A 26258-nucleotide genomic window follows, 5' to 3' on the forward strand; every position below is an offset into this window, starting at 1 on the left:
GATGTGTGCCTGGACCTTACCGTCACACCTCGTGGTGAGGGTTCAGGCAGCGACATGGAGGTCGGTGCTGGTGCCAGTGGTGTAACAGCCGCTGGCGGTATTGGTGGTAGTGGTGTCCGGGCTCAGTCCCCGGTGGCAGGGGGGGCTGGCCTGGCGCTCAGCCCGGGTACAGCCAGGACCGCACCTCCGGCGGTGAGTGCTGGGGTCTCTGGATCCCCCACGCACGGGTCTGTTAAGTCTGGTCCACTTATGGGGGTCCAGAGACCTAGAAAGGGCGTGGAGGCTGCTGTGAAGCAGCAGCTAAAAAAATGCAAGGGGCTGGTAGCTCCTCTGACGGCGCCCGTGGCAAGAGCGGGGTCCCGGCGCGTAGACCCAAAAAAGGGTCCGTGCTGGGGGCACCGCCGCCGCTGGGCGACGAGGGGGAGTGGCCAGCCCTGCCAACATCAAGTGGTGGGTTCAGGGGAGCAGTGACGGTCCGTGAGGGGGGCGTGGCCTCCCCGAGTGTTGCCCGGCCTGCAAAGGCTGCGGCATGCGGGGGGGCGTGTCCTCCTCGGCCGCTGTCCCGCCCGCTGTGCCCGCGTCACCTGGGGAGGGCGTGGCCTCGCAAGGGGTCACTGCTCTGCCCGGGGTGGCTGCAGCCAGCGGGGGGGCGTGGCCTTGGCGGGCCCACTGCCTCCTGTCCCGCCTACCCCCTCAAGCAGCATAGTGCCCCCAAAAGTCAGTAGGGAGTTGTCGGGGTCCCCAGCCCGCTTACCTCCATCTGGTGGTGCGGGGGCTCTGGCGCTCCTTGGGAAGCCGGCGGGGGCGAACAGCAGAGGGCAGGGTGCGGTGGCAGTGGCCGTCCCTGTCCTCAGTGCAAAGACACCGCAAAAAGAAAAGAAAGTGGAGCCAGAGAACCCAGGAGCTGCTGCTGCTCCCAGGCTCGGGCAGGGCGTACTGAGTGCGCTCTGCTCGGAGGTATTTAAAGGGGCAGCGGCACTCCTGGACAAGAGTTGGAGCAGTGCCAGCAGCTCCAAGGAGCAGAGCACTGGCCAGTCAGGGCCCCCAGCAGGCAGGGGTACTGCAACACCAAGTCTGCTAATGTAAATAGTGGTCTATCTGGAAGTGAGAGTGGGAGTGAGATAGGAGATATTTTTGAAGAGCTGTTTGAGGACATAAATGGTGATGTGAGCGATATGGATGAGGGAGTGAGTCAGTAAATGCTGGAGTGAGTGCCGGAGTGAGTGGAAATAATAAAAGAGTGAACGGGAGAATGAATGAGGGTGCTGGCACTAGTGGTGGGAGGGCTGGCCCGTCTGCCCCCCCAGCCGTGAGGCCCCAACGTAATTATGCGGGGGTCGGGGTGGTTCCGGGGGGGTCTCCTCGCCTCCGGGCTCCGGGGACGGCGGTTTGCACCGCCGTTTCCTGGAGGCCCTCCAAAGGGGAGAAAGATCGATCATGGTAGAGGGGAGGACAGTGGACCTGTCTTTCTGGATAGAGAGACATGGCCTAGCAGCCTTCCAAAATCAAAGGGAGGGAGGGACTGTTTGGTCTCTCCCCACAGCCGGGCAGGGGCCGCCAAGAAGGAATGTGGTCCGTCTTAGGTGGGGGGGCAGTGAAGCTTGTCCACCTAGGAGCAAGGTGGTGGAGCTCCTCCTTAAGATGGGCTTCGGGGCGAATGACATCTTTGCCCTGATACACCCTTCGGTGTCCCGCTTCTTCGACGTCAGCTTCGTGCGGCCAGAGGGGCTTGAGCTCTTCTGGTCAAACTACGAGCTGGTGCGAGAAGAGCCCGGATGGCGAGACTTCGTGGCTCAAGCGGTGTCTCGCCAAAATTCTGTCAAGCAAGTGACCGTGGTTACATGTAACGAGTCACTCGCAGGCGTGGACATCATGACGTGGCTTTCCCGTTACGGGGAGGTCACCGAGGTCCCAAAAAAGAACAGGGACGAGTTTGGCATCTGGTCGGGGGGCTGGACCTTCATGGTCAAATTGAAGGTTTCCGGCGGCACGGTCACCCACATCCCTTCCTCGGCGTTCCTGGGAAGGGACAGGATCCTGTCTTCTACCAGGGGCAACCGAAGGTCTGCCACAAGTGCGGCGACCCCACCCACTTCAGCGCCAACTGCAAGGTGCAGAAGTGCGCGTTGTGTGGTGGGGTAGGTCAACTGGCTGCCTTGTGCAAAGACATTCGGTGCCACCTGTGTGGTGACCTGGGTCACCCTCTCAGCCGCTGCCCTCGCTCTTTCTGTAATGCCGCCACAGGCCCGGTGGGGGGAGACCGCGGGGGGGCAACCCCCGGTGGCGCTGCTTCTGCTGTGGCAGGTGGTGGCGGAGGGGAAAGGGCTGAGGGGCCAGTGAGGAAGGGCAATGCTGCAAGGGGCCCCGCGTACCAGCGGTGGCAGGAAAAGCGCCAGGGAGGTAAGGGACAGGTGGAGCCTCGGGCAACCGGGGTGATGCCTGCTCCTCCCTCCAGGCCCGTGGCCAAAGCCTCTGAGGCCCTGGGGGAGAGTGCGGTGAGTGAGGAGATCAGGAGGATGGAGAGAGAGGAGAAAGCGGCTGACTCGGACAATTCCTCTCAGTATGAAACTGTTGATGAGGATGTCCAAGAGCAGCCTACAGCACCAGGTGGCAAAACCAGGCGTGCCAAGCGCAAAGCGGTGGGGAGGAAGGCTGACAAGCCTTCAAAGTCCCCCCCGCCCCCGACCACAAGGGTGCATACGGAAGGGCCCGCTGACCCCCCTCTGATCAGACTCTCCAACCGGTTCAGCGCCCTCGGAGGTTCAGATGATGAACCGCAAGACGAGGGTACTGGGCCGGGGGCAACACCGGAGGGTCCTTCAGGGGATGGCGGAGTCCATCCCTCAGGGGGCATTGCTCCTCCTGAGGGGGGGACAGACCTGGAACCCGGGGGCGAGGACACCGGGGGGGGGGGGTGGGATGGACACGTCGGGAGCTTCCCTGTAAAGGAAGGTGTCTGACCCCCCCCAGTAGGAGGTAATAGCGGGGTAGGGAAGAAATTGGCCATCCAACTCAATCACTCATGATGGCTGAACTCGCCCCGTTGACGCTGGCGTCTATTAATGTCGCCAGCATTAAGTCAGATGCGGCTCGCTTCACGGCCTTTGATTTTTTTCTCCCGGATTGAGGCAGAAATTGTATTCTTGCAAGAGACCAGACTAACAGACATGGGGGCCATCTATAAAGCACGGAGGGAGTGGAGGTGTGGGCCCTCATACTGGTCTCTTGCGGCCGAGCCGTATAGCGGGGTGGCAGTCCTTTTTAAGACTGCAGCAGTTGAATGCCGACGGGTTACTGAGTTGGAAATGGGGAGGTGCCTGATCCTAGATGTCTTCATGAGGGGACAAGAGCTCCGGCTCATCAACATCTACGGCCCGCAGTCCAAGTGGGACCGCAAATGTCTCTTCCTGAGGATCAAGCCCTTTCTTTTTACGAGCCGACAGGTGGTCTTCGGTGGGGACTTCAACACCATTACGAGGTCCCGTGACCGGGGGGGTCCCGGAGATCGCCTGGCTTATGATAGCGTCGCATTGAATAGCATAGCCAGTGAAGCTCGCCTGGTGGATGTCCACATCCGGCACACCCCAGGTCACGGGGGTTTCACCTACCATAGGGGTAGCAGTAGGTCTAGAATAGACAGGTTTTTTTTGAAGGAGGACACCATCTTTTCTGCTGTGTCCGCCGTTGAGGTGGAGTTCTCCGATCACTGTCTAATTTTCTTTTCTCTGAATGTTGCAGAGACTCCTCGGATGGGAAGAGGGCTGTGGAAGCTCAATTCGTCCCTGCTGGAAGAAGCGGAGGTGACACAATCCTTCGAGGATTTTCTTCAGAGCCAGGTACCGCTGTTGGATCTCGGTAGTAGTAAGTCAGAGTGATGGGAGATCTTCAAAAAGCGGGTGGCGGGGTTCTTCCGTCAGCTCTCGAGCCTCAGGAGTCTGAACAGGCACCGCTTGTACTAGGCTCTGGGGAGGAAACTCGAGCAGCTTGTCTCGACTGGAGGTGACCGAGAGGAAATCTCCAGAGTGAAATCTTTGCTCAAGAGGTGTCAGTATGATAGGCACACATCTTTGGTTTTTGAGAGGGACTTCGGGAAGTACCGCTCGCCCGACCCTTACAGAAACTGTAAGATGTCAGTGAATTGTAAGATGGTGACAGGACTGATCGACAGTACGGGGTCCCTGAACAGATCCAAATCAGGGATCCTGGAGGTAGTCAGATCCTTCTACTCACACCTCTTGGAAAAGAAGGATCTGGATCGGGACAGGATGTCGGCTTTCCTGGCTGAAGCCGTCCCTGAGCCAGGGGGTGATCCCTCTCTTGGTGTTTTGGCAGAAGAAATCAGGGAAGAGGAAGTGAGACTGGCCATTGATGGGCTTCGGCTCAAGAAATCGCCAGGTCCGGATGGCTTAACATCTGAGTTCTATAAGACTTTTAGGGACTCCTTGGTCCCCCTCTTGACAGGGGTCTTTAATGAGTGTCTCTCCTCGGGCACTCTTCCCGGCTCAATGAGGAAGTCAGCCCTCATTATTCTGTCAAAGGGTAAGAATCCGTCCCGTATCGAGAACTGGCGTCCCATAGCGCTTCTCGATACGGACCGGAAGGTTCTGGCCAAGGTGCTGTTTAATCGGCTGGTGAAGTTTGCACCCCGGCTCCTTTCAGGGGCCCAGCATTGCTCTGTTCCAGGCCGCAGTACTTTTAGTGCTGTGCTCGGTGTCCGAGAGGCAGTGGAGCAGGGTAGGGCAGGTCACTGGAAGGGGTACTTGCTGTCATTAGATCAAGCGAAAGCCTTTGACCGGGTCAACCACGAGTACCTCTGGTCCGTCCTTTTGAGGTATGGTCTGCCTGGGAGGTTTGTAAAATGGTTAGAGATCTTGTACCAAGGGGCTGAGACTTTTCCGCTGGTTAACGGTTGGTCAGGTCGCCCTTTTGAGGTGGGTTCTGGGGTCCGTCAGGGCTGTCCGCTGAGCCCGCTTTTATACGTGTTCGCGATCGATCCCTTCTTAAGGAGGGTAGATCGTGGACCGTTGGCGGGAGTCGGGATGGATCAGGCGGGCTCTGGCTCCTCTCTGAGGGTGGTGGCCTACGCCGATGATGTTTCCCTGTTCGTATCCTCGAGAGGGGAGGCGGACTGGGTCATGTCGGAGGTAGTGCGCTACTCGGAGGCATCCGGGTCCATGATCAACCGGGATAAGTGTGAAAGTCTCTGGCTGGGAGGGGGAGATCCTAGTTTTGATCTCCCGGACACCCTTCTAGGGCCCCAGGCCACCGCCAAAATTATAGGCATCGAATTTGGCCCCGGGGACTACCCCCAGCAAAATTGGGAGGGCAGACTTAAGATCGCCGCCCAAAAGGTGGACCAATGGAAGGGTTGGTCTTTAACCCTGAGGGAAAGGGTTGCCCTGGCTAAAGGCTATCTGCTACCTTTATTGATATACCTGGGCAGTGTGTGCATCTTGCTGGAACCTCTCTGGACACGGGTCTATAGCCTGTTCTTCCAATTGTTATGGGGGAATAGGCTTAACCTAATCAAGAGGGAGGTTACATACCGTACGAGGAGACTAGGCGGGTTGGGTATGGTCAACCCGGTGGTGTTTCTAGTAAACACCTTTCTTAAGACTAACATCTCCAACCTCTGGCTAGAGAGGGCTCCTCCGTGGGTAGTCTCCTGCAAGGGTTGGCTTTGGCCTTTCTTCCAGGAATGGGAGACAGGAGGGCGGGTGAAGGACCTACGCACACCTCATGGGCATCTCCCGGCTTATGCTACCCCGGTTCTGAAGGTGATTCGCCGGTGGGGTCAGGGAATGTGGGAAATCAGGACCATGTCGAGGCAGTGCCTTGACAGGAGGGTCCTGTTGACCCATTTCCAGAAGCCCCTGGCCCTTAAGGATTGCCCAGGCCGGGATCTGGAGGTCGGGCTGGGGCTTTTACATTCTAAGCGGATCCCCATGAAGTTTTGGGACTTGACCTGGCGTTGCTTCCACGGGAGGCTGTATGTAAGGGACAACTTGAAGTGCAGGAACTCCGATGACCGGGGTTGCCCTCGTGAGGAGTGTGGCGACGTGCTGGAAAGCATGGAGCACTTCCTGCTTCATTGTCCCTTTAATGCAGAGGTTTACAACAGGGTGGGTATTTCCATACGTTGGCCGCGGCTGGCGTCCCTCTCCTACGCTGAATGGGCCTATGGAGCGTTCAGATCCCTGGGTGGCCGGGACACTTTATTCCTAGTCAGTGTAGTGGTTAGGTTCTACACTTGGAATGCACGGTGCCTAGTTTCGACGCGGAAAAAAACCCTCCCAAGGGATGAGGTGGTAGGAAACATCTTGGGTGACCTGGTGAAGGTCCGTTCTTTGGAGTTCGAAAGGTTGGGTGTGAGGAAGGCCTCTTGGCTTTGGAGAGGCCTCTCCTTTTAAAAACGCACTCAAGGGAGAGCTAGCTCCGTGTGAATGAGGGTAGGGATAGCATAAGTTTCACTGGGTGTGCTAGGGACAGAAGTAGGGGCAGATAGGGACAGGGAGGGACAGGCACTGAGGGACAGATAGAGAGTTAGTTATGATAAGTTAGGTAGAGTAGGGGCAGGAAGGGACAGATAGGGACAGGTTTCTTTTTTTAGGGACAGAAGTAGGGACAGTCTTAGTTCTTGAGGGACAGGATGAATGTGTTAGTGAGGGATGGAGCCTCTAGAACCCCTTTTTCCTGGTGGTGGGCTGGTGCATGCCACCTTAGCTTTTTGTTTTAAAAACAGGAAATATAATGGATATTGGGCTTACAGGTGCCAAACTTGGGCCTTGGGTATGCAAATGCTGTGTTTAGTTTGTATATTAATGCGTAAGTAGATGGGATGGTATTGAGAGTTTTGGAAAATGTCTTTTGGTTGTGCTTTGGTAAAAGGAAAAATATATAACACACGTTTTTTTTTTAGTTAGAATGTGTGGATGGGGTGTAGTCAGGTTGGGAGGGGGGTGCATGGGGGGTGGTGGATGGATGACCGGATGCCAAGAGCAACATGAAGGAGCAAAGGAGCAGGGCAGGAGAAGTAGACTCTGCGGACCCTGGAAATAGTTTTCGTGTGGAATCAAAAGGCCATAAACTTTCGTGGACCAGGTTTTGCTGTGACAAGGCTACAAACTTGTAGGACCTGCGGTGCAAGGTGGTGGGAAAAAAGGCTGCGAACTTGTTGCCATGTGTGGGAGAGGGAAAAAAAAATAAATAAAAATCTTTGCTGTGTAATAGGAGGTAAGGTTTGTCGGCCAAAGTGGCAGAGTTCTCTTTTTTTTTTTTCAAGCGGAGGGCCAGGAAAGGGTTATTTTCGTTTGGTTTTTGTAAATAGTAAAATTGTAAATAGTAAAATCGGTGAGGTGTGAATGGGGGTGAATGGGGTGTGAATGGGGAGAGGGGTTTATGTTTCTTTGTATTCTCTTTTCAGTGGATTCCTGCTGGGGGACCCTAAGCTGCCAAGCTCAGTGGAGGACAAGGAAAGGATTTGGACTTTCAGTTGTTTGCGCATGTTTTGCACATTTTATGTCTGTCTATGTTGGTTTTCTTTAGTTTATGTATTGTGGTTTGTTTCTGAGTGTAATTTTGATAATTTTGTAAAATAAAAGAGTTGGAGGATCAGACATGATGTAACAGCAGAATAGTGACTGCAGCTCCGCAGTGTGAGCTCTTACAGTAGAGACCTCCGCATTGTGATCACTCTTACAGTAGAGACCTCCATCTGCAGTGTGACCGCTCTTACAGTAGAGACCTCCGCAGTGTGAGCGCTCTTACAGTAGAGACCTCCGCAGTGTGACCGCTCTTACAGTAGAGACCTCTGCAGTGTGAGCGCTCTTACAGTAGAGACCTCCGCAGTGTGAGCGCTCTTACAGTAGAGACCTCCTTCTGCAGTGTGAGCGCTCTTACAGTAGAGACTTCCGCAGTGTGAGCGCTCTTACAGTAGAGATCTCCGCAGTGTGAGCGCTCTTACAGTAGAGACCTCCGCAGTGTGACCGCTCTTACAGTAGAGACCTCCGTCCGCAGTGTGACCGCTCTTACAGTAGAGACCTCCGTCCACAGTGTGACCGCTCTTACAGTAGAGACCTCCGTCTGCAGTGTGACCGCTCTTACAGTAGAGACTTCCGTCTGCAGTGTGAGCGCTCTTACAGTAGAGACCTCCACAATGTGACTGCTCTTACAGTAGAGACCTCCGTCCACAGTGTGACCGCTCTTACAGTAGAGACCTCCGTCCACAGTGTGACCGCTCTTACAGTAGAGACCTCCTTCTATAGTGTGACCGCTCTTACAGAAGAGACCTCCGTCTATAGTGTGACCGCTCTTACAGTGGAGTATTATGCATTATGTAGTGTTACATTAGATCCATTGTTGCTCTGTGTTCCGCAGATGTTCCGCCCGTGTCTCGCCCTCTGTTACTTCCTCTCCCCGTTCTGTCTGGGTCTCAGTCCACGTGAGCGGAGCAGATACTGATGAGTAAGACGGATCCATTACAGTCGGCTCAGGACAGAGAGGCCCTAACTCATTCCAGCTGCTGTGGGGGCGGGAGAGTAAGTGGGTCAGCGCTGTGCGCTGGGTTTGATGGTCACAGTTTTCTCCATTGTTTACCAGTGACGCATTGTTTCATTGTTACAATGCATCTGTCTCCATTCTGAACGTGACATTAGGTAAAGGTTCCAGGCCTGATCGGTCACTGCATCTAGTGGCTCTGCCATGCTCTCTCACGGCAGCCGGCACCGAAAATGATAGGAACCAGGAAAAGCCTCAGTGTGTGAGCTGTGGTGCCAGGAAGGGGCTGAGCATGTGCGCCGTGGTGCCAAGAGCCTGAGAGTGTACACTGTGGTGCCGGGAAGGGTCTGAGTTTGTGCGCCGTGGTGCCAAGAGCCTGAGAGTGTGCACTGTGGTGCCGGAAAGGGTCTGAGTGTGTGCGCCATGGTGCCAAGATGAGGCTGAGCATGTGCGCCGTGGTGCCAAGAGCCTGAGAGTGTGCGCTGTGGTGCCGGGAAGGGTCTGAGTGTGTGCGCCGTGGTGCCAAGAGCCTGAGAGTGTGCGCTGTGGTGCCGGGAAGGGACTGAGTGTGTGCGCCGTGGTGCCAAGAGCCTGAGAGTGTGCTCCATGGTGCCGGGAAGGGTCTGAGTGTGTGCAGCATGGTGCCAAGATGAGGCTGAGCATGTGCGCAGTGGTGTCAAGAGCCTGAGAGTGTGCGCTGTGGTGCCGGGAAGGGGCTGAGTGTGTGCGCCGTGGTGCGAAGAGTCTGAGAGTGTGCGCCATGGTGCCGGGAAGGGTCTGAGTGTGTGCACCATGGTGCCAAGATGAGGCTGAGCATGTGCGTCGTGGTGTCAAGAGCCTGAGTGTGCACTGTGGTGCCGGGAAGGGGCTGAGTGTGTGCACCATGGTGCCAAGATGAGGCTGAGCATGTGCGTCGTGGTGTCAAGAGCCTGACAGTGTGCACTGTGGTGCCGGGAAGGGGCTGAGTGTGTGCGCCGTGGTGCGAAGAGTCTGAGAGTGTGCGCCATGATGCCGGGAAGGGTCTGAGTGTGTGCACCATGGTGCCAAGATGAGGCTGAGCATGTGCGCCGTGGTGCCAAGAGCCTGAGAGAGTGCACTGTGGTACCAAGAAGGGGCTGAGAGTGTGCGCCGTGGTGCGAAGAGTCTGAGAGTGTGCGCCATGGTGCCGGAAAGGGTCTGAGTGTGTGCACCATGGTGCCAAGATGAGGCTGAGAGTGTGTGCCGTGGTGCCAAGAGCCTGAGAGTGTGCGCCGTGGTGCTGGGCAGGGTTTGCGTGTGTGCGCCGTGGTGCCAAGACCCCGATAGTGTGCACCGTTGTTCCAAGAAGGGGCTGAGCGTGTGCGCCCTGGTGCCAAAAGCCTGAGAGTGTGCACCGTGGTGCCAAGAAGAGGCCGATAGTGTGCGTCGTGGTGCCAAGAGCCCGAGTGTGCACCGTGGTACCAAGAAGGGGATGAGCGTGTGCGCCCTGGTGCCAAGAGCCTGAAAGTGTGCACCATGGTGCCAAGAAGAGGCTGATAGTGTGCGTCGTGGTGCCAAGAGCCTGAGAGTGTGCACAGTGGTGCCAGGAAGGGGCTGAGAGTGTGCTCCGTGGTGCCAGGAAGGGGCTGAGAGTGTGCTCCGTGGTGCCAGGAAGGGGCTGAGAGTGTGCACCGTGGTGCCAAGAGCCTGAGAGTGTGCACTGTGGTACCAAGAAGGGGCTGAGAGTGTGCGTCGTGGTGCCAAAAAGAGCCTGAGAGTGTGCGTCGTGGTACCGAGAAGACTCAGAGAGAGTGCGCGCCTGAAAGCGTGTACGTCGTGGTGCCAAGAAGAGCCTGAGCGTGTGTGCGTCGTGGTGCCAAGAAGGACTCGAGAATGTGTGGTGCCAGGAAGGGGCAGAGTGTGCGTTGTGACACCAGGTAGACCCTCGGAGGCTGTAATGCCGCAGTGCTGCCCTCCAGAACTGATGGGAGACAGAGGGCGACTGATGAGAGCGGTTTGTGCCTACAGCAGGTTTGGCGTCTGCATCCACATGTGGTGCCATAATGAGCCAGTCATGTGGAGAGGGGCCCCGTGTATATTCTGCTATGGGGCCCAATTCTTCTAGTTTCATTCCCGGGTGAAACAGACAAAGGATCCATCAACAGCAAAAGCGAAACAACAGATACAATAAAGAAGAGACGTCGAGACACAAACACTCACTGGTTCCTCTTCACCTCTAGGATGAGATGTCGTCCTCCTGATGTCACCACGATCTCCCCGCTGGCGGGATTCACCTGACGGAGACACAATCATTAATATCATGTCATGACCACAAGGGGCTCTAGGTGGCATCTGAACTCAATCTCCTGTATGTAATGAGAGTCTGCTCTGTGGAGAGAAGTCAGAGGCCTCTACCATAATAAATGTACTCCTTCTCCAGTAGTCCCAGCAGCACTTCCTTCCCCCAATAGCCACAGCGGCACCTCCTCCCAGTAGTTCCAGCAGCACCTCCTTCCCTCAGTAGTAACAGCAGCACCTCCTTCTCCCAGTAGTCCCAGCAGCACCTCCTTCCCTCAGTAGTCACAGCAGCACCTCCTTCTCCCAGTAGTCCCAGCAGCACCTCCTTCCCCAGTAGTCACAAAGCACCTTTCGTGGTTCCTTGCTTCGTAACACGAGATGTGCTGGGAGGTGGGTGGAGTTAGATATAAAAGGTTGGGAAAGTTTAGAATTACAGATCAGTCTAACAGGAGGTCAGTCCGGAGTTAGTCTGAGGGTCAGTCAGTCAGGAGAGACAGGACGGATCCCTGGAAGAAGGGATGGAGGAAGGAGTGCTGCAGCTGCCTCAGTGACCTGAGCCAGCTGGCACGGGAAAGGAACAGAAGGAGAAAGACGTAGAACTGCAACCTAAGCTTCCATAAGAGAGGGAAAGAACAGCGCGGAACCAACGAGTAGGAGAACAGAGAGGAGTTGTGGGTTGGAAGAGAAACCCTGCCTATAGGTTCTCAGCGCAAGGCCGGGGCCCGGTCCCCGAGGTTGTATGGACACTTATGGTTCTGCAGCAGACACCGGTGGAGTAGTTGGCTGTAAATGCACTACTCCCATCCAAGACTTGGGGCACAACAGCAACTGAATAGAGAGCCAGGACTCAGGATAAAGGGAGTCCCAGAGAGAGGCTACAGCTGCCTGTCATACAAGTAGAGTTGTTAGGAACATGTGACAGGAGGAACTTCAGAGTAACCACGGTACTGGAGCTCTTCACACTAAAAGGCGCATTAGAGGAGTCGTTCAGGAAAGGTACATGTTGACGGAGTGTTGGAGAGGAGAATCCTGATTTGCCCGGGAGATTGATTGAGTTTCTACCCCGGATGACACAGCACGGAGGCAGGCCCCAGTGGGTACCACGAACTGTGAGTAAAGCTTTGGAACTACAAGTCCTGGTGTACTCCAGTCATTTGTGCGCCAACCCCGGCAGCACGGCAACATCTGGGTAACAACATTCCTCACACCGCCTGCACCTATACACTGCCCTGGGGTTACAGCTTCACCTGTTGGGAGCTACACCATCTATGCTGCAACACACCATCAGCCCCAGAGGATCTGCACGCAGCGTTGGCTTAACATCTTGCTTGCCAAACACCACAGGTGGCGTCACGAACTATCACACAAACTATATCTCAAACCACCATTGAGTTGGGCGCCCAGGGCCATGGACCCGGTCACAGCTGCCGCAACATATCCCACTGACACCGGCCCGGTACCGAGTACCCCACAGCCCTGGGACGGGGGCGACCCAGTAGTTCACTGGTGACATCAGCGAGGGAGGAAGGAGTGAACGTCTCCTACTTGTGCTCCAGCCAGCAGGGCCGCCTCCTGAGAGACAACTGCAGGAAAGCACAGACCTCAGGCGGAGGCATGAGGCGGGAGAGACATGAGGAGGTGGAGGTATAAGGTGGGAGAGACATGAGGCGGGAGAGACATGAGGTGGAGGCATGAGGCGGGAGAAACATAAGGAGGTGGAGACATGAGGAGGTGGAGGCATGAGGAGGAGGCATGAGAGACATGAGGTGGCACAGACATGAGGAGGCGGAGGCATGAGAGACATGAGGCGGCGAGACATGAGGAGGTGGAGGCATGAGGCGGGAGAGACATGAGGAGGCGGAGGTATGAGGCGGGAGAGACAGGAGGTGGAGGCATGAGGCGGGAGAAACATGAGGAGGTGGAGGCATGAGGAGGAGGCATGAGAGACATGAGGTGGCACAGACATGAGGAGGTGGAGGCATGAGGCGGGAGAGACATGAGGAGGCGGAGGTATGAGGCGGGAGAGACAGGAGGTGGAGGCATGAGGCGGGAAAGACATGAGGAGGTGGAGGTATGAGGCGGTGGAGGCATGAGGAGGTGGAGGCATGAGGCGGGAGAGACATGAGGTGAGAGAGACATGAGGTGGAGTCATGAGGCGGGAGAGACAGGAGGTGGAGGCATGAGGCGGGAGAGACATGAGGCGGGAAAGACAGGAGGTGGAGACATGAGGCGGGAGAGACGAGGAGGTGGAGGCATGAGGCGGGAGAGACATGAGGTGAGAGAGACATGAGGTGGAGTCATGAGGCGGGAGAGACAGGAGGTGGAGGCATGAGGCGGGAGAGACATGAGGCGGGAAAGACAGGAGGTGGAGACATGAGGCGGGAGAGACGAGGAGGTGGAGGCATGAGGCGGGAGAGACATGAGGTGAGAGAGACATGAGGTGGAGACATGAGGCGGGAGAGACATGAGGAGGTGGAGGCATGAGGCGGGAGAGACATGAGGAGGTGGAAGCATGAGGCAGCAGAGGCATGAGGCGGGAGAGGCATGGGGAGGTGGAGACATGAGGCGGGAGAGACAGGAGGTGGAGACATGAGGCGGGAGAATAAGGAGGTGGAGGCATGAGGCGAGAGAGACAGGAGGTGGAGGCATGAGGCCAGAGAGACATGAGGAGGTGGAGGCATGAGGCGGGAGAGACAGGAGGTGAAGGCATGAGGCGGGAGAGACATGAGGAGGTGGAGGCATGAGGCGGGAGAGACATGAGGAGGTGGAGGCATGAGGCGGGAGAGACATGAGGAGGTGGAGGCATGAGGCGGGAGAGACATGAGAAGGTGGAGGCATGAGGCGGGAGAGACAGGAGGTGGAGGCATGAGGCGGGAGAGATATGACGAGGTGGAAGCATGAGAGACATGAGGAGGTGGAGGTATGAGGCGGGAGAGACATGAGGAGGTGGAGTCATGAGGCAGGAGAGACAGGAGGAGGTGGAGACATGAGGCGGGAGAGACAGGAGGTGAAGGCATGAGGCGGGAGAGACATGAGGAGGTGGAGGCATGAGGTGGGAGAGACATGAGGAGGTGGAGACATGAGGCGGGAGAGACATGAGGAGGTGGAGGCATGAGGCGGGAGAGACATGAGGTGGAGGCATGAGGCGGGAGAGACAGGAGGTGGAGGCATGAGGCGGGAGAGACAGGAGGAGGTGGAGGCATGAGGCGGGAGAGACATGAGGAGGTGGAGACATGAGGCGGGAGAGACATGAGGAGGTGGAGACATGAGGAGGTGGAGACATGAGGCGGGAGAGACATGAGGAGGTGGAGGCATGAGGCGGGAGAGACAGGAGGTGGAGGCATGAGGCGGGAGAGACATGAGGTGGAGGCATGAGGCGGGAGAGACAGGAGGTGGAGGCATGAGGCGGGAGAGATATGACGAGGTGGAGGCATGAGGTGGGAGAGACATGAGGAGGTGGAGGCATAAGGCGGGAGAGACAGGAGGTGGAGGCATGAGGCGGGAGAGATATGACGAGGTGGAGGCATGAGGCGGGAGGGACATGAGGAGGTGGAGGCATGAGGCAGGAGAGACATGAGGCGGCGGAGACATAAGGAGGAGGCATAAGGAGGTGGAGGTATGAGGCGGGAGAGACATGAGGCTGTAGTAATCGCAGGTACACTTCGGCCACGGACAGGCCGCACTCGTGGGGTAGAGTCGGGCAGTGGCGGCCGCGAGTGGCAGCGGACAGGCCGCACTCGCGGGGTAGAGTCGGGCAGTGGCGGCCGCGGGTGGCAGCGGACAGGCCGCACTCGCGGGGTAGAGTCGGGCAGTGGCGGCCGCGGGTGGCAGCGGACAGGCCGCACTCGCGGGGTAGAGTCGGGCAGTGGCGGCCGCGGGTGGCAGCGGACAGGCCGCACTCGCGGGGTAGAGTCGGGCAGTGGCGGCAGCGGACAGGCCGCACTCGCGGGGTAGAGTCGGGCAGTGGCGGCCGCGGGTGGCAGCGGACAGGCCGCACTCGCGGGGTAGAGTCGGGCAGTGGCGGCCGCGGGTGGCAGCGGACAGGCCGCACTCGCGGGGTAGAGTCGGGCAGTGGCGGCCGCGGGTGGCAGCGGACAGGCCGCACTCGCGGGGTAGAGTCGGGCAGTGGCGGCCGCGGGTGGCAGCGGACAGGCCGCACTCGCGGGGTAGAGTCGGGCAGTGGCGGCCGCGGGTGGCAGCGGACAGGCCGCACTCGCGGGGTAGAGTCGGGCAGTGGCGGCCGCGGGTGGCAGCGGACAGGCCGCACTCGCGGGGTAGAGTCGGGCAGTGGCGGCCGCGGGTGGCAGCGGACAGGCCGCACTCGCGGGGTAGAGTCGGGCAGTGGCGGCCGCGGGTGGCAGCGGACAGGCCGCACTCGTGGGGTAGAGTCGGGCAGTGGCGGCCGCGGGTGGCAGCGGACAGGCCGCACTCGCGGGGTAGAGTCGGGCAGTGGCGGCCGCGGGTGGCAGCGGACAGGCCGCACTCGTGGGGTAGAGTCGGGCAGTGGCGGCCGCGGGTGGCAGCGGACAGGCCGCACCTGCGAGGTTGAGTCGGGCGGTGGCGGCTGCTGGGAGCGCGGGCAGGCGCTCGGTGCCGTCTCCCTTCTGTCGGCGGCGGTGAGTCTCCCTTCAGTCTCTGCCATCGCTGCTCTGCTCTCCTTGCTCTTGCGCCCTCCAGCTTCCTTGCTCCTTCTCTCCTGCTCCGTCGACTGCCCTCTGCTGGCGTCCTCAGCCCCTTTTATATTGGCTCCACCCCCAACCTTTCTAGAACTCTATGTTCTGTCCCCTTATCATGTCACTCGGAAACATTCCCCCTAGGAACCTTGGTGACCGTCCCCTTGGTCCCGGGCTGGATACACAGTGGGGACTCCTCCTCCTACAAGGCGGCGGAGGCCTGAGGCAGGAGAGACATGAGGAGGTGGAGGCATGAGGCGGCGGAGGCATGAGGCGAGAGAGACATGAGGAGGTTGAGGCATGAGGTGGCGGAGGCATGAGGAGGTTGAGGCATAAGGCGGCGGAGGCCTGAGGCGAGAGAGACATGAGGAGGTTGAGGCATGAGGCAGGGGCATGAGGCGGGAGAGACATGAGGCGGCGGAGGCCTGAGGCGGGAGAGACATGAGGAGGTTGAGACATGAGGCGGCGGAGGCCTGAGGCGGGAGAGACATGAGGAGGTTGAGGCATGAGGTGGCGGAGGCATGAGGAGGTTGAGGCATGAGGCGGCGGAGGCATGAGGCGAGAGAGACATGAGGAGGTTGAGGCATGAGGTGGCAGAGGCATGAGGAGGTTGAGGCATGAGGCGGCGGAGGCCTGAGGCGAGAGAGACATGAGGAGGTTGAGGCATGAGGCGGAGGCATGAGGCGGGAGAGACATGAGGCGGCGGAGGCCTGAGGCGGGAGAGACATGAGGAGGTTGAGATATGAGGCGGCGGAGGCCTGAGGCGGGAGAGACATGAGGAGGTTGAGATATGAGGCGGCGGAGGCATGAAGCGGGAGAGAAATGAGGAGGTGAAGGTGACCATTACACCCCCGAGGTCCTCAGCATCATTCTCTATGGGGGCAGTGGGAGCCTTAATTATCGGTTCCTCTTGCTGTCACCACCATTGACCATCCCTGGTAGAAGGTCCTCACCCTTGACCCCTGCTTGCCTGCAAATTGTAAAAGAGGAGACCCCACCCCACCGACAATCCAGGATGGAGGACGGAAGCCTTTCCAGGGTGGCAGTGACAAGCGCAGAAATGTGGGGGCCCCCTGGTGTCTCCTGATGATCCATAGGGTGAGTATGAGTAACCCCTCATATCTGAGGAATGTGAGACCCCGCAGAGCTCCGGGGTGACTAATACCTCGTCATGGGGCTTTCGGCCTGCGCTGGTCGTTTCCTGAGATTTTTTACAATCAGGTGGTTAACATTTCACGATCCGGCACCAGCCACAAAAACAAAAGGACACGAGGCCGAAACATTCCCCGGGATATCGGGGCAGATAAGGGGCTCATTGGGGAGGGTGGTGGCCCCAGACAGCAGACACCCACCTGTGCAGAGGTGACTGGGCTCCTGAGCTCTGGGCTCCTGGGCCCTCACCAATGGTATGTACTCCCCTGTATGGCACTGTATATAGGGGCCATGAGGTCTACGACGACTCCTTGTGGCCAGAGGGTCCGAATTCCTCCACAGGGTCCTATCTCCCCAGTGACGTGGACAGACATTTGGATTTTGTCAGTTTATTCAAGCGAAGGGGCAAAATATTAGAGGGCCAATAAACTCTTATCAAAGGTTTTCTAACTTGTATCCGTCGCTCAGCGGCTCCTGTCCTGGAGCTGCCGAACCTCCATCAATCCCAAAAAGTATGAGGACTGATCAGCTAATCCAGCGATAGCTGCTGTGGAGACCCCGGGCAGGTGGGTCAGCTTCTCTGCCCGCTTCTCTTCTCTTGGTGTCCTCCGTATATGTACGGCAGACGTCGGGAGCGTTTGTATGGCGCTCACCCACAATGTCAGTTCCATACCCACTGGGTGCCGGCTGTCACAACAGACACCTGCCCCGTTACAGCTGTGGAGCCCCCAGGCAGGAGGGTCCAGTCTACTTGCCCCCTTCTCTTTGTACAGTAGATATCAGGTTTGTACGGCGCACACCCACAGATCCCGCTCCATATCCTCTGGGTGCCGGCTTTCTCATACAGCAGACACTCACCAATGCTGCTGAGGAGCCCCCAGGCAGGAGGTCCAGTCTACTTGCCCCCTTCTCTGTGTACAGTAGATATCAGGTTTGTACGGCGCACACTCACAGATCCCGCTCCATATCCTCTGGGTGCCGGCTTTCTCATACAGCAGACACTCACCAATGCTGCTGAGGAGCCCCCAGGCAGGAGGTCCAGTCTACTTGCCCCCTTCTCTTTGTACAGTAGATATCAGGTTTGTACGGCGCACACTCACAGATCCCGCTCCATATCCTCTGGGTGCCGGCTTTCTCATACAGCAGACACTCACCAATGCTGCTGAGGAGCCCCCAGGCAGGAGGGTCCAGTCTACTTGCCCCCTTCTCTTTGTACAGTAGATATCAGGTTTGTACGGCGCACACTCACAGATCCCGCTCCATATCCTCTGGGTGCCGGCTTTCTCATACAGCAGACACTCACCAATGCTGCTGAGGAGCCCCCAGGCAAGAGGTCCAGTCTACTTGCCTCCTTCTCTTTGTACAGTAGATATCAGGTTTGTACGGCGCACACCCACAGATCCCGCTCCATATCCTCTGGGTGCCGGCTTTCTCATACAGCAGACACTCACCAATGCTGCTGAGGAGCCCCCAGGCAGGAGGTCCAGTCTACTTGCCCCCTTCTCTGTGTACAGTAGATATCAGGTTTGTACGGCGCACACTCACAGATCCCGCTCCATATCCTCTGGGTGCCGGCTTTCTCATACAGCAGACACTCACCAATGCTGCTGAGGAGCCCCCAGGCAGGAGGGTCCAGTCTACTTGCCCCCTTCTCTTTGTGCAGTAGATATCAGGTTTGTACGGCGCACACCCACAGATCCCGCTCCATATCCTCTGGGTGCCGGCTTTCTCATACAGTAGACACTCACCAATGCTGCTGAGGAGCCCCCAGGCAGGAGGTCCAGTCCCCTTGTCGCCTTCTCTTCTCCTGGTGTCCTCTGTATACGTACGGCAGACATCAGGAGCATTTGTACTGCGCTCACCCACAGATCTCACTCCATACCCTCTGGGTGCCGGCTGTCACATACAGCAGACACCCGCCCGTTACAGCTGTGGAGCCCCCAGGCTGGAGGGTCCAGGTCTCTGCCCACTTCTCTGTGCCTGGCGTCCTCTGTATATGTACAGTAGATATTGGGTTTGTACGGTGCTCATCCACAGATCCCGCGCCATACCCTCTGGGTGCTGGCCGTCTCATACAGCAGACACGCGCCCCGTTACAGCTGTGGAGCCCTCAGGCTGGAGGGTCCAGTCCTCTTGCCCCCTTCTCTTCTCCTGGTGTCCTCCGTATATGCACGGTAGATATCGGGAGGTTTTGTACGGCGCTCACCCACAGATCCCGCTCCATACCCTCTGGGTGCTGGCCGTCTCATACAGCAGACACCCGCCCGTTACAGCTGTGGAGCCCCAAGGCTGGAGGGTCCGGGTCTGTCCCCATTTCTCTTTGCCTGGCGTCCTCTGTATATGTACAGTAGATATTGGGTTTGTACGGTGCTCATCCACAGATCCCGCGCCATACCCTCTGGGTGCTGGCCGTCTCATACAGCAGACACGCGCCCCGTTACAGCTGTGGAGCCCTCAGGCTGGAGGGTCCAGTCCTCTTGCCCCCTTCTCTTCTCCTGGTGTCCTCCGTATATGCACGGTAGATATCGGGAGGTTTTGTACGGCGCTCACCCACAGATCCCGCTCCATACCCTCTGGGTGCTGGCCGTCTCATACAGCAGACACCCGCCCGTTACAGCTGTGGAGCCCCAAGGCTGGAGGGTCCGGGTCTGTCCCCACTTCTCTTTGCCTGGCGTCCTCTGTATATGTACAGTAGATATTGGGTTTGTACGGCGCTCACCCACAGATCCCGCTCCATACCCTCTGGGTGCTGGCCGTCTCATACAGCAGACACCCGCCCCGTTACAGCTGTGGAGCCCCCAGGCTGGAGGGTCCAGTCCTCTTACCCCCTTCTCTTCTCCTGGTGCCCTCCGTATATGTACGGTAGATATCGGGAGGTTTTGTACGGCGCTCATCCATAGATCCCGCTCCATACCCTCTGGGTGCCGGCTGTCTCATACAGCAGACACTCACCAGTAATGCTGTGATTGGAGCTTGTTCAGAGTGCACTGCTTAACCCCTTAGATGCTGCAGTGAGCAGCGACCATCCCGGTGGTCACACAGACGCAGGCCCTCTACAATCTCTAGGCTGCCCAGGACAGGGGCAGTGGAACTCAATGGCATCAGTGGGTCCATGGGGGGAGTCCTAAGTCGGAGCATCACTGAGGGTCTCTCAGATTCCTCTGCACCCCTGAGAGTGTTGCACCACTGAGGGGTCCATACTGCACCAGCCCCCAGGTATGGGATCATGTCTGCATTAAGTGGAGGCCACCGATCACCTCATTTCAAGCAAGTTTTCTTTTCGATGATGCTCTCCAAAAACTGCGCAGTCTGAACTCAGACGTGACATCTGTGCTGCCAGCAGGCGTCCAGCAGCAGAGTCGTGTTCTGACTCGTCCGGTTACAATGTCGGCTCTTCCCAGTAGTTTTCCTCATATTGCTGTAATTTTTATAACATTTGTAAGCGATTAGTGGAGACGACGGCGCAGAACAGTCACCGCAGCTCTCCAAATAAGGAGCGCAGACCGCGCAGATAACGTCCGTCACACCCCGTGTTCCCAGCGCTGAGCGCCCTGCTGGGAAGATACCAGGAAAGTGACATCACCCCGAAGCCTCCCGCACAGAAACATGTCTGAGAGGCTGAAGCCCACCAAACACCAAAGATTCTTGTACATAGGAGCAGTATTATAGTAGTTATATTCTTGTATATAGGAGCAGTATTATAGTAGTTATATTCTTGTACATAGGAGCAGTATTATAGTAGTTATATTCTTGTACATAGGAGCAGTATTATAGTAGTTATATTCTTGTACATAGGAGCAGTATTATAGTAGTTATATTCTTGTACATAGGGAGCAGTATTATAGTAGTTATATTCTTGTACATAGGAGCAGTATTATAGTAGTTATATTCTTGTACATAGGAGCAGTATTATAGTAGTTATATTCTTGTACATAGGGGCAGTATTATAGTAGTTATATTCTTGTATATAGGAGCAGTATTATAGTAGTTATATTCTTGTACATAGGAGCAGTATTATAGTAGTTATATTCTTGTACATAGGAGCAGTATTATAGTAGTTATATTCTTGTACATAGGGGCAGTATTATAGTAGTTATATTCTTGTATATAGGAGCAGTATTATAGTAGTTATATTCTTGTATATAGGAGCAGTATTATAGTAGTTATATTCTTGTACATAGGGAGCAGTATTATAGTAGTTATATTCTTGTATATAGGAGCAGTATTATAGTAGTTATATTCTTGTACATAGGGGGCAGTATTATAGTAGTTATATTCTTGTATATAGGAGCAGTATTATAGTAGTTATATTCTTGTACATAGGGAGCAGTATTATAGTAGTTATATTCTTGTACATAGGGGCAGTATTATAGTAGTTATATTCTTGTACATAGGAGGCAGTATTATAGTAGTTATATTCTTGTACATAGGGGCAGTATTATAGTAGTTATATTCTTGTACATAGGGAGCAGTATTATAGTAGTTATATTCTTGTACATAGGGGCAGTATTATAGTAGTTATATTCTTGTACATAGGGGGCAGTATTATAGTAGTTATATTCTTGTACATAGGGGCAGTATTATAGTAGTTATATTCTTGTACATAGGAGCAGTATTATAGTAGTTATATTCTTGTACATAGGGGCAGTATTATAGTAGTTATATTCTTGTACATAGGAGCAGTATTATAGTAGTTATATTCTTGTACATAGGAGGCAGTATTATAGTAGTTATATTCTTGTACATAGGGGCAGTATTATAGTAGTTATATTCTTGTACATAGGGGGCAGTATTATAGTAGTTATATTCTTGTATATAGGAGCAGTATTATAGTAGTTATATTCTTGTACATAGGGAGCAGTATTATAGTAGTTATATTCTTGTACATAGGGGCAGTATTATAGTAGTTATATTCTTGTACATAGGAGGCAGTATTATAGTAGTTATATTCTTGTACATAGGGGCAGTATTATAGTAGTTATATTCTTGTACATAGGGAGCAGTATTATAGTAGTTATATTCTTGTACATAGGGGCAGTATTATAGTAGTTATATTCTTGTACATAGGGGGCAGTATTATAGTAGTTATATTCTTGTACATAGGGGCAGTATTATAGTAGTTATATTCTTGTACATAGGAGCAGTATTATAGTAGTTATATTCTTGTACATAGGGGCAGTATTATAGTAGTTATATTCTTGTACATAGGAGCAGTATTATAGTAGTTATATTCTTGTACATAGGAGGCAGTATTATAGTAGTTATATTCTTGTATATAGGAGCAGTATTATAGTAGTTATATTCTTGTACATAGGAGCAGTATTATAGTAGTTATATTCTTGTACATAGGAGCAGTATTATAGTAGTTATATTCTTGCACATAGGGGGCAGTATTATAGTAGTTATATTCTTGTACATAGGAGCAGTATTATAGTAGTTATATTCTTGTATATAGGAGCAGTATTATAGTAGTTATATTCTTGTACATAGGGAGCAGTATTATAGTAGTTATATTCTTGTATATAGGAGCAGTATTATAGTAGTTATATTCTTGTATATAGGAGCAGTATTATAGTAGTTATATTCTTGTACATAGGAGCAGTATTATAGTAGTTATATTCTTGCACATAGGGGGCAGTATTATAGTAGTTATATTCTTGTATATAGGAGCAGTATTATAGTAGTTATATTCTTGTATATAGGAGCAGTATTATAGTAGTTATATTCTTGTACATAGGGAGCAGTATTATAGTAGTTATATTCTTGTATATAGGAGCAGTATTATAGTAGTTATATTCTTGTATATAGGAGCAGTATTATAGTAGTTATATTCTTGTACATAGGGGGCAGTATTATAGTAGTTATATTCTTGTATATAGGAGCAGTATTATAGTAGTTATATTCTTGTACATAGGGAGCAGTATTATAGTAGTTATATTCTTGTACATAGGGGCAGTATTATAGTAGTTATATTCTTGTACATAGGAGGCAGTATTATAGTAGTTATATTCTTGTACATAGGGGCAGTATTATAGTAGTTATATTCTTGTACATAGGGAGCAGTATTATAGTAGTTATATTCTTGTACATAGGGGCAGTATTATAGTAGTTATATTCTTGTACATAGGGGGCAGTATTATAGTAGTTATATTCTTGTACATAGGGGCAGTATTATAGTAGTTATATTCTTGTACATAGGAGCAGTATTATAGTAGTTATATTCTTGTACATAGGGGCAGTATTATAGTAGTTATATTCTTGTACATAGGAGCAGTATTATAGTAGTTATATTCTTGTACATAGGAGGCAGTATTATAGTAGTTATATTCTTGTACATAGGGGCAGTATTATAGTAGTTATATTTTTGTACATAGGAGCAGTATTATAGTAGTTATATTCTTGTAGGGGGCAGTATTATAGTAGTTATATTCTCGTACATAGGAGCAGTATTATAGTAGTTATATTCTCGTACATAGGGGCAGTATTATAGTAGTTATATTCTCGTACATAGGGGGCAGTATTATAGTAGTTATATTCTTGTACATAGGGGCAGTATTATAGTAGTTATATTCTCGTACATAGGGGCAGTATTATAGTAGTTATATTCTTGTACATAGGGGCAGTATTATAGTAGTTATATTCTTGTACATAGGGGCAGTATTATAGTAGTTATATTCTCGTACATAGGGAGCAGTATTATAGTAGTTATATTCTTGTATATAGGGGCAGTATTATAATAGTTATATTCTTGTACATAGTGGCAGTATTATAGTAGTTATATTCTTGTACATAGGGGGCAGTATTATAGTAGTTATATTCTCGTACATAGGGGGCAGTATTATAGTAGTTATATTCTTGTATATAGGGGCAGTATTATAGTAGTTATAGTCTTGTACATAGGAGCAGTATTATAGTAGTTATATTCTTGTATATAGGGGCAGTATTATAGTAGTTATATTCTTGTACATAGGGGCAGTATTATAGTAGTTATATTCTTGTACATAGGGGCAGTATTATAGTAGTTATATTCTTGTACATAGGGGGCAGTATTATAGTAGTTATATTCTTGTACATAGGGGGCAGTATTATAGTAGTTATATTCTTGTACATAGGAGCAGTATTATAGTAGTTATATTCTTGTCCATAGGAGCAGTATTATAGTAGTTATATTCTTGTACATAGGAGAAGTATTATAGTAGTTATATTCTTGTATATAGGAGCAGTATTATAGTAGTTATATTCTTGTATATAGGAGCAGTATTATAGTAGTTATATTCTTGTACATAGGGGCAGTATTATAGTAGTTATATTCTTGTATATAGGGGCAGTATTATAGTAGTTATATTCTTGTACATAGGGGCAGTATTATAGTAGTTATATTCTTGTACATAGGGGCAGTATTATAGTAGTTATATTCTTGTATATAGGAGCAGTATTATAGTAGTTATATTCTTGTACATAGGAGCAGTATTATAGTAGTTATATTCTTGTCCATAGGAGAGGATAGACGTGTGTTTGTGAGCTCCCAGCAGGGCGGAGGCATGGCTTCTGACCCAGGTGGAGGGGAGGGAAGCTGGGCTGATGATCCAGGGAAAGCCCGTAGCCTGCCGCATGGACCTGGTGGTAATGGAAAGCTGGACATGGTGGCTGGTGAGTCTTCTAAACCTGCTTGTTATGTTGCTGGATTGAGTGGTAAAGTTACAAGGCAAAGCATTTTTAAGCTGGAAATGCAAATCAGCAAATTACAAGATGAAATTAAGAATGAGACTGATCCAAAGATAAAACTGATGAAATGTGAGAGCCTGGATGTTTGCAGATGAGAGCTGGACATTCGGAAAGGAAACCTGGACAAAGATGTGAACTCTGTGCCCAGAAAGGAAACTTGGGCTATGGAGAAAAAGAGGGGAGCCAGAGCCCAGAAGGAGAATAGAAAACACTCCATTAGTAATAAGGACATTAAATCTGAAATTGTGCACAGTGTGGGGCAAGGACGTCTGGTAAGAAATGCAGCACTTATATCAGCCGCACAATGTGAGGGGTCTGAGGCAGCAGACAATGCTGGGAGCGCGGCAGAGGAAAGTGTGTCAGCAACCGAGGGGTTAACCGCAGTGGACTCTGTGTGCAGCAATGAAGGGAGCTCAGCTCCTGTAAGTGATGAAGTAAGTGTCCCCTGTACTGTCACTGTGTGCGAGACCCCGCTCAGTGCTGTGAGTGAGACCCCGCTCAGTGCTGTGAGTGAGACCCCGCTCACTGGTGCTAGTGAATGTATGTCTGCAACAGATACAAACATTATAATGGACTCTGAACCCTCCATGTCAATGAATGAAGATCACATTGTGCAACAATCAGTAGTGGATCTGGGCATTTTTTCAGCACAAACAGGTGTCAGTGATCATGGGGCTGTTGAGCGTTCTGGCACTGCTCCACCTGCGGCTGGGGAGAGCTCCAGCACTGATCCTCCTGCGGCTGGGGAGAGCTCCGGCACTGATCCTCCTGCGGCTGGGGAGAGCTCCGGCACTGCTCCACCTGCGGCTGGGGAGAGCTCCGGCACTGATCCTCCTGCGGCTGGGGAGAGCTCCGGCACTGCTCCACCTGCGGCTGGGGAGAGCTCCAGCACTGATCCTCCTGCGGCTGGGGAGAGCTCCAGCACTGATCCTCCTGCGGTTGGGGAGGGCTCCGGAACTGATCCTCCTGCGGCTGGGGAGAGCTCCGGAACTGATCCTCCTGCGGCTGGGGAGAGCTCCGGCACTGCTCCACCTGCGGCTGGGGAGAGCTCCGGCACTGATCCTCCTGCGGCTGGGGAGAGCTCCGGCACTGATCCTCCTGCGGCTGGGGAGAGCTCCGGCACTGATCCTCCTGCGGCTGGGGAGAGCTCCGGCACTGATCCTCCTGCGGCTGGGGAGAGCTCCGGCACTGATCCTCCTGCGGCTGGGGAGAGCTCCGGCACTGATCCTCCTGCGGCTGGGGAGAGCTCCGGCACTGATCCTCCTGCGGCTGGGGAGAGCTCCGGCACTGATCCTCCTGCGGCACTGATCCTCCTGCTGACCAACATCAGTTCAGGAGACTGTTCTCCAATGTCACAAGACTAGTGAACCCTCCACCTCAGAGGAGGAACGCAGTCAGGATAAAGTACACAGGAGCAGAGGAGAACATCCCATCCAGAATTTATATTGGGAAAGTTCTTCTGAAAGACTTTATGAGGTTTAAGGCATCTGAGGTCTACGCACTGATCCATGTCCCATCCAGCAGGATCTATGACATCAGCTTTAAGCTTCAGTGTGATCTGGATATGTTCTGGAACATCTATAATGACACTAGAGATGATGATATCTGGGATCATCTCCATTGTATCCAGCTGTCTAAGCCGCAGGAAATAACGGCCACTGTCCTGTTCCAGTCTGAGGTGGTGGCTCTGGCGGATCTGCAGCACTGGTTGAGCCGGCAGTGCATGGTGAGAAGTCATCCCCAGAAGATCTATGATGAGGAGCAAATATGGAATGGAGGATATTCTGTGAAAATCCAGCTTCTACAGGAGAATGGTGTAACCAGACATCTGCCGCACTCCTTCTACCTGGGCTCAGAGAGGGGGATATGCTATTACCCCGGTCAGCCACGTCTGTGCCATAGATGTGGGGGCAGGCACCTCGCCATGAACTGCTCTCGTATAACGTGCTCATTGTG

At 53.4% G+C, this 26258-nt stretch overlaps 1 protein-coding gene across 2 annotated transcripts in view; it reads right to left on the reverse strand.

The window, feature by feature from the left end:
- LOC141075716 (disintegrin and metalloproteinase domain-containing protein 33-like) overlaps window positions 1–26258 on the reverse strand; it is a 145450-nt gene that overhangs the window by 58346 nt on the left and 60846 nt on the right. For both annotated transcript variants that reach the window (XM_073562866.1, XM_073562865.1), the window contains exon 3: window positions 10675–10748. In XM_073562866.1, coding sequence (XP_073418967.1) covers window positions 10675–10748 — 74 coding nt within the window. The remainder of the gene's footprint in view (window positions 1–10674; window positions 10749–26258) is intronic.

The sequence above is a fragment of the Dendrobates tinctorius genome, unplaced genomic scaffold, assembly GCF_039654945.1.
Source record: "Dendrobates tinctorius isolate UK_male_01 unplaced genomic scaffold, ASM3965494v1 ptg000367l, whole genome shotgun sequence".
NCBI lineage: Eukaryota > Metazoa > Chordata > Amphibia > Anura > Dendrobatidae > Dendrobates > Dendrobates tinctorius.